Source organism: Bufo gargarizans, chromosome 2 (genome assembly GCF_014858855.1).
Source record: "Bufo gargarizans isolate SCDJY-AF-19 chromosome 2, ASM1485885v1, whole genome shotgun sequence".
Classification (NCBI taxonomy): domain Eukaryota; kingdom Metazoa; phylum Chordata; class Amphibia; order Anura; family Bufonidae; genus Bufo; species Bufo gargarizans.
The window spans coordinates 504,864,822-504,873,394 of record NC_058081.1 but is presented as its reverse complement, the minus strand read 5'-3'; the positions used below and the strand labels follow the sequence as shown (position 1 = coordinate 504,873,394).

General features: G+C 42.2%; 1 protein-coding gene across 1 annotated transcript; it reads right to left on the bottom strand.

The window, feature by feature from the left end:
* Nucleotides 1-630: 630 nt before the first annotated feature.
* On the bottom strand, nucleotides 631-7,329 carry LOC122926531 (gastrotropin-like). Its single transcript, XM_044277924.1, has 5 exons — nucleotides 7,222-7,329; nucleotides 4,698-4,827; nucleotides 4,028-4,200; nucleotides 1,759-1,848; nucleotides 631-684 (listed from the first exon to the last, which is right to left on the bottom strand). Exons 2-5 carry the CDS (start codon nucleotides 4,762-4,764, stop codon nucleotides 631-633), a joined length of 384 nt encoding a protein of 127 aa, XP_044133859.1. The 5' UTR covers nucleotides 4,765-4,827; nucleotides 7,222-7,329.
* Nucleotides 7,330-8,573: the final 1,244 nt, after the last annotated feature.

The window sequence follows — 8,573 nt, the reverse complement described above, 5'->3', positions numbered from 1 at the left end:
TTATTATTATTATTTTTAATGGCCTTCACCTGATGGGGTGGAAAATGTGATATTTTTATAGAGCCGGTCGATACAGACGTGGCGATACCTAAAATGTCTACTTTTATCTTTTTCCCTATTTTGTCCCTTTTTATTTTTTTACTTGAAACGTTGAATTTTTTATTTTGTAAAACTTTATTATTTTAAATTTTTTTTACTTTATATTTTGTCCCACTCTGGGACTTCAACTTTTGGGTCCAGATCCCCTTTACAATGCATTACAATACTTCTGTATTGTAATCCATTGGCTGGAAGTGTATTACCAGTGTCCCCGTCACAGCAGCGCGGGGACCAGATGGACACCCGGGATATCGCCAGGATACCGCACATGCTGAGGTCAGCGCTGACCACAGCAGTGCAAGAGTAAATATACGCATACAGCAGGGGTCCTGCTATCAGTGACTGCCGGACTCCTGCAGCTGATCGGCGCTGGGATTTCAGACCCACTTCCCAGCACCGTACATGTACAGCGCTGGTGTTCTACGGGTTAAAGATAATGGTTGCACAGGAATAAAACAAAACGGACAAATCATAATGCAGACCAATTTTATTATTTAAATTAATAGAATGAGTAAGTGGGTATCTTAAGTTTTATGCCAGTTTCTTACTGATCCTCTTGAAAGTGATTCCTCCAGATACAGAGGTCTGTAAAAGAGCACAATTGCAAAGGAGATTAGGATTCATCACACAAGAACGTCCTTATGTTACATAGTCACTGTGGAAAACAGCCTTTACAATTTCAAAATAAGTCTATTTCAATTGTATATTTCCATTAAAATTTACAGAAAAAAAAAGAGCAGAATAAGTTATTATATCCATTTGTCTACGCACTTGCTGATCATAGGATGCTACCGTCCAAATGGATTTTCAGGTGGTGTAGAAATAATAATTCACTAGATTTCCCTAATACAATGGGATGGAATTCCATATCTTTAGTAGAAAGCATTCTCCCTCTACTCCCTACCCAAATATGTCCCATTCATATGATTATCAACATGTTGGTAACTTCAGAGCATCTAAGCCCCAGCCCATAGGAACACCAAGTGTGGAAAGCCCACTTCTGGGCAGGACTTACAGAAGCCAAATACATTTTCAGGCTAGGACACCCTGAATTTGCCAGAATTGTCTTTGAAAATCAGGGATTGTCCCTAAAAATTCAGGAGTGTTTGAAACTATGCATTCAGGTCAACAGGAGTTGTGTAAACCTGTATACAGATTGTCCCTCTAGTGGTAGCAACAGGCAAGCAAGTAATAGGGCATCTGCCATTGGGGAAGCCCACATACACATGAGATAGTGCTGTGAAAATCTGCAGGCTCAGCCAATATCCATCTAATGTGTATGATCAGCCTAAGCCCTATTCACATACACTGAAATGATGGCACACGCAACTACCACATTATAAGAGGTCAGAACCTGGACCAGCTAGCTCTGAGAGACAATGCTAATACCAATACAACATTTATTTCTGGTTGACAATTCTTAGGAGTCTACTTTGGTACAATATAGGTAGTTCATGTAGACAAAATTTGAGTAGCAAAAAACCAAGGCAACAGCCTACAGACCCCAGTAAATTAAAATTGGGTGATTGAGAAAGATTTCAAAAATTTCCAGGAGGAGACAAGAGGTTAAGTATGACTTATGAGCTTTATGACTAAAATTATATAACACTGAATTTTCACATACTGTTCTACATCTTATAGTTACATTTAGAATCTTACCTCAACAAGTTTCCCATCAACAATCTCTGAAGTATGATAGTAATTTGGGAAATCCACAACTATCTTACCACCTTCAAATTTTACATTTGTCTGTAAGGACAAAAAGACATATGAAGTAGAGCAATTAAAAAAAAATAGCCAAAGTTATATTACAGTCTAAGACCAGAATAAGCCTTATATATGTCGTACAGCATGATTTCCAGATCAGGATACCCCCTCTATGAGCAAGCTTCTATTTTGGTGGATGTCATGGACAGTGATCAGATGATCACCGGGGTAGCGTCATTCTAGTCATTGTCTGGTTAAGGAAACCCTTGTAAGCTGTCATAGACATGTTGGCCCTGATTTATCATGTCTTCACTCCAGAATTATGTCTTCAAAAGGGTGCTTTTGGACTTACTTGGACTAAAATGTTGAAACCTTTAGCATTTTTACACCACTTACTCCAGTTTTGAAATATGGATTGGAAAGTGGGTGTGGTTAGCTATGTTAATGAGTTTCACCCCAGATTTATCACTGAGAATTTTTAAAAAAATTTAAATCTCACTCCAGTAGGTGGGTGGAGTACAAAAAACTGGAGTAGCTTTTCTAGGCAAAAGTGTTAAGTTTCAGTATGAGACAAATTTATCAAACAACCTGCGACATTTGATAAATGTGGCATAAAGTAAGTCAACACAGACTTAAGCAAAACTGACTTTGAATCTTACCCTAATAATAAATTCCCCCATATGTGTCCTACTAACAGTTCAGATTGCTTCTGTGACATGTATGCTGAAGACTTTTGCAGGTTTTTTTCTCATCTGAGACAATGGGGGCATATCGCTAGGATATGCCCTCATTGTCTGATAGGTGTGGGTCCCAAAAGGTGCGGGTCTCCTAAACAGAGATCTGAAAGCGGTAGAGGGCACACTGTGCATGTGCAGACACCCTCCATTTATTTATAAAATGCCGCCGAAAATAGCTGAGCTCTGTCTCGGTTATTTTCATTGGGCCATAGAAGTGAATGGGAGCAGTGGCTGTGGATGCGCAGTGCACTCCCATTCACTTCTATAGGGAGAGCGCTTGGTGGTGGCCGGATAGGAGTCCTCCAGCCACCACTTTGCATACTGCGTTCTCAACAAAGTTACAGGTCCCAATGGTAGGACATGCATCTATTAGACAATGGGGCAAATTCTAGCGATATGCCCCCATTGTCTCAGATGAGAATAACACTTTACTCTGTAAGAAAAGTCTTACCTGCTAATCACTGAAAAAATATTCTAAAACCAAAAAACATGTCTATGGTAAATAAGCCCCTCAAGATGACTAATAGTGTTGGACATTCCCTTTCTCCTTCTACTGTTTCAATGCGTCTCATACATGGGGACTACATTAAAGGGGTCGTCCGAGTGTTTAATTCTTGACCCATCTTTAGGATAGGTCATCAGTATCTGATTGATGAGGGTCTCACTCCTAGCACCCCCACCAATCTGCTGTTTAGAGAGACTACAGTGCTCCTTGAATACCATGACCTTTTCCTAGGCCAGTGACATCACATTGCTTGGTCACATGGCTTAGGCACTGCTCAATCCTACCCAAGCACTCAAGTGAATGGGGCTGAGCTGCAATACTAAGCACAGTGCTATCCAATGGACTGTGGTGTGCTTTGTAAGCTGCGAGGATGCTGCAGAACTCACCGGAGTGCCACAGCCTGTTCAAAAAGCTGATCGGTGGGGATTGGTCATTTTTATTAAACACTTAGACAACACCTTTAAAGGGAACCTATCACCAGGATTTGGGGTATAGAGCTGAGGACATGGGTTGCTAGATCGCCGCTAGCACATCCGCAATACCCAGTCCCCATAGCTCTGTGTGCTTTTATTGTGTAAAAAAACGATTTGATACATATGCAAATTAACCTGAGATGAGTCCTGTCCCTGACTCATCTCAGGGACAGGACTCATCTCAGGTTAATTTGCATATGTATCAAATCGTTTTTTTTTACACAATAAAAGCACACAGAGCTATGGGGACTGGGTATTGCGGATGTGCTACCGGCCATCTCGCAACCCATGTCCTCAGCTCTATACACAAAATTCTGGTGACAGCATGTGCTTAACTGTTCATGGCTTTGTCATGAGTTACCTGATGTCTATAGGTCTATCAGAAAAATACATATGAACAAGGTTGCCACCACTACCATCACAAAAGTCCATCAAAACTAACCACTCATCTTAAGGACTTAAGGACAATGAGGAAACAATGAGCTTGTTGATAAACAATGCATTACCTTAAACTGCTTGCCACTCAAGGTCTGCAATTCCGATTCTTGTCCAGCAACAAACTTATTGGTAGTTGTATGTCCTGGATAGATTTGAGACCAGGTGAACTCATTTCCATTCTGGACAATTTCTGTGGTATATTTAACATTCTTTCCCTTTTCAATTTTATCATCTGGAACACCTACAAAGACAGAATACTTGGTTAGATGAAGTAACTGTTTGTGGGCCCAATCTTCCCCTTGCATGTATATAGGGTGCCACATCTGTTGATAGGTTGTTTATGGTATTGCAGCATTTTACCTATTCAAGTGAATAGAACTGGATTGCCATACCAGACACTGCACATAGACAGGAGTAGCAATGGAAAAGTAAAGAAAAAGCTAACTATTTGTCTTGTCCCTACCCCTTTACAGGAAGACTAATTTCAGTAATACTGTGTAATAATAAATATAGTAATATCTACGGTATGTCAGATTAAAATAGTGGTTATAGGAATAGAAAACAGCCTGTTGCAGAAAAGATGAGGCCTCAATAAACTTGTAGATCACATTGCCCAAGATTTGTCCTACTCCTTCTCTCCAATAACTTTTGTGTTGTACTTCTTTCAGCATCTTTCCTTAAAGTAATTTTCATAAATATATTTCTCAGAATATAATCTAATAGAATGGGAAGTCTTACCAATAAGTTTCATGAATGCTTCAAAGTTTTCCTGGGATTCAACTTCATATTTTCCAGTGAAGGACATGTTGAGGTGGTAGCTGCAGAGAAGGACTACTAAAGTCTTGGAAGCAGAAGAGCAGTGAGTAACCTATGGATGTAAGTTTCTCTTTATATACCTTGTGAAGATGCTCTTCCCACTAAAATTTTCTGTCTACACCTAAGAACTGAGTAATAAATATCCAACAGATAAAACTGATAAATCATTGATAATTCAGCGTTAGTGACCTGTGGAGGGAAAACAGGTTCAAGCAATTTAACTCCAACCAATGTTCTAATGGACTTGTCAACTGACCTTTGTTATCTGATGACAATGTTGTAAGTGTTTAGATACAGATAACGCTAGTAAGGATGACATGTTCAATGTATGCTCTAAATGCTATGGATAATGTATATGATCATGGAAGGTATATTCATATTTATCAGTATCCAAAAGAGCTGGATAGAAACAATGTACTAGATACATTGCAATAATATGGAGGGTGCATCATTTATATTATAGTTCCCACCTTCTACTCTATTGTTTAGGTAGGTCTCTGTAAATTTAGATGGTGTTTAATTACAAAATCCATAAGGGTATAAAATGTGCCGTGAAGGTTCCAAATCAAAGCAAATTGACTTTTATACTAGCAGAGGAAGGGATACCTCCATTTAGGAGCCCTCTTTATAAGCCTAAGTAGAGAGCAAAAAGAAGCTCCCACTCTGGAGGACCCGGACCATCCATGCATAACATAGCCAGCATATAATAATTAATTCCTCATGCAGCAACCACTGAAGAGTAAATGTATGGCTAAACACCCCTTTCCCCACAATAACAATTAATCATACTGTGTTGCCATGTCAGTTTAACAGATAAATTGGAAGCATCCTGGCAACTATGTCAAATATATTCATGGGCCACCATTTTCCTGACCGAGGTTAAAGGGGTTGTTTGAGGTGGTTTGAGTGAAGCTCCCCTTCACTCCTTTACCATGTACAAGTGGAGCATCAGAGTATTTCCTTGCTCCAATGCACCCCTTGCATTGCGCTGCACTGCGCAGGGCAAGGTCTGTTTGTTTTGAGCCGGTGACGTACTGGGCTTCACATCACTATACTAGGCAGGGAGCCCGGTGACATCACCGGCACAAAAGAGGTGGGTATTAGAGATACCCTGATAGTAGAGTTGCTTCTCTGGCAGCTGTAGACTCAAGACAGGGGTTCTCTGACCTTGGGCCTAGATTCTGCAGAAACTCTCCACACACATGTCTTTTCTGTAGTTTTCTTCAGACTAGACTTTGCTCAATCCTAGTGCGGAGCCAGTCCATTACTTGGTAACCTAAACACAGTCTGCCAATTGTTAACCTTTAATTCACCAATACATTGCTACTGAGTTCAATAAATCACAAAATCTAACTTAATAATATTGCATTAACTCTATTAGCTATAGTTAACTCTTTGCAGTGGTCCTTTGGCGTAGTGCACTACTCCCAAGGGTGTTATCCAAGTAGCCTTCCTGATATTCAACCTTTATCCCCTATACAGGGATCTGGACTACACTGCAGTGGAACGATCAGGCTGCTACCTCTCTGAGTAGTCTCTGTTCACGTGATTGTTGATCCTCTGAGGTTATGAAACACTAGTATGGAACACCTAGGGATCAGGCAAAACTGTAGTCATGGACAGACCGAGTTCAGGGCAGGCAGAGTATGTGTGATGCAATTAACAGTCCAAGGTAATGGTGGACAGCTCAGGGTCAGTATGGAGAACAGGTAGAGGTCAGATCAAGGGGTCAAATCTGGGACTCATTGGGATCCCTTTTTGTAGGAAAAAGTTCCCTAGATACCCCAAGGTGGCCAGCCTTGGCTGTTTCAGATTAGGATGAACACACTTTGGCCCTATAAGAGCCTGAGGCAGGGTGCAAAGGAAGAGAGGCCTAGCTGGCAAGAAGCAGGCTGCAGTCTGCATGGAGGGACAGAGCTACTCCAGCTGGAAGGAGGATAGAGGCCTGTGAGTCCATGCTGCTGGGAGCACCGAAGCTGGTGGGAGATGTGCAAAAGCAGTGTGACTAGGCCATTTGTGAAGCTACCTATAAGGATCAGCTGAATATTGAGCCTGCTTCTATAAAATAAGATTTTGGCGTATTTCTGGTGCAGATTGCAGCACAAAGGTCCTTTGCGCTGCAATCTGCGACTTCTCCCTACTCACACAGGTCTGAAAAAGTGGGCGTAGCTTGGAGGGAGAAAATGGTCTAAATGTAAGACAGCTAGGAAGCCGTCTCACATTTAGAATCGGCGGTGGATCCGCTGAAGTCATGATGAGGCCAGAGCTTCTTCATAACTCTAGAGGATTCACTGACAGGTATAGGTCTAAAATGCTGGTCTTAATAAATGTGCCCCTTTGTCTTTATGACAAAACAAGTTAGCGTGCTAGCGAAAGTTTGATGTTTATGTGTAGTTTACTAGGAGATGTAACAGAGGCTGCTGTGTGCCGCTGTTCTCCTGCTTACCACCGCGGTCCTGGGCGCCGTGTTGCTGCTGCCGGTGCTTCCCCATTCACCACTGCAGGCTCTGTCCCTGCAGGTACTGTTTGTTCAGGGATCCACTCCACATTTTTCTTTCAGCCCTGGCCAAAGTATGCTTGCTGCTTCTTCCCTGCATCACGTCCTTAACTGCCGGCGCACGTCACTTCCTGTGTTTTATGGGTTAGATCATGTGACCTCGCTGACCAATCCTAGCCCTCCTGCATGTATATAAGTTGCTCAGCCCCCTTCCCAGATGCCTGAGTGGCAAAGTCATTGTGTCCTGCAAAGCTTGCTGTTATCTCTGCTTGTGTTCCTGTGTACATGACCCGTGCTTGTGTTCCTGGATTCCGTTACTTGTTTGATCCCTGCCTGCTTGCCTTGACTCTCCTGTTGCTGATCCGGATTGCCGGACCTGTACCTGTGCCACCTGCCCTGACCTATTGCTTGTTTTACTTCGCCTGTGCCTCATCCTTCGGTCCTGCACTGTTGCTCCTGGTTATGACTTGGCCTGCTGACATCTGTACCTCTGGTACTTTGCTCAGGTACCTCCTCGTCCGCCTGGACCAGCTGCCTTGTGTAAAAATCCCCCTCAAGACGTAGCGACCTGGTGTTCCTCTCAGGAAAGCTTATCTCCACCACCACCAGGGGTACTGTGAAGAACGAGGGGTTCACTTAGACAACGACCTTATAGGAGGTAGGATGCGTGGCACGTTGGGTTCACATCCGCTGGTTCGTGACAAGAGATTTTGGCATTTTTCTCTCATGTTGAAATGCTATTACTGTGACAAGTGACAGCTATCCTTTTGATGCGCATTCTCACAAGACAGTCTATTATTTGGCAAACGTAAGCATTTTCCAGTGCCATTACATTTACTGTTCTATGCTATACATCTGGTACATGCTTAATGGCTTTCATTTCAGGGCAAAGAAATAATACAACAAGGGGAGTGAGGACTATGTGAGCTTGGTGGGCTGATTCAACTCTGAATGCAGCTGTATTCACATCCTGCAATTTTCCTGTCATTCAATGAATAGGACCATCCACTGGACTCCTAAAGCTGGCCATAAACATTAGATCAGTAAAAATACAAGGGACGAATATGTATTACAAAGTGTCTCTAATTCCAAATGCATATTGCAGTGGCTGGGTTGGGGAGATCCCAATGCTATGCCCCCTGGACAACGTTCAGGTGTCACCACAAGTTGCTGCTCTCCGGAGGGTATGGTTAGAAGTGGTGCACCCCAAAGGGAAATAAGTCTAGAGAGTCAGGGTCTGCAGTAAATCAGTGTGCTTCTTTAATAGAGGAACTCAAGTAAAAAATAATACAGGCAAGACT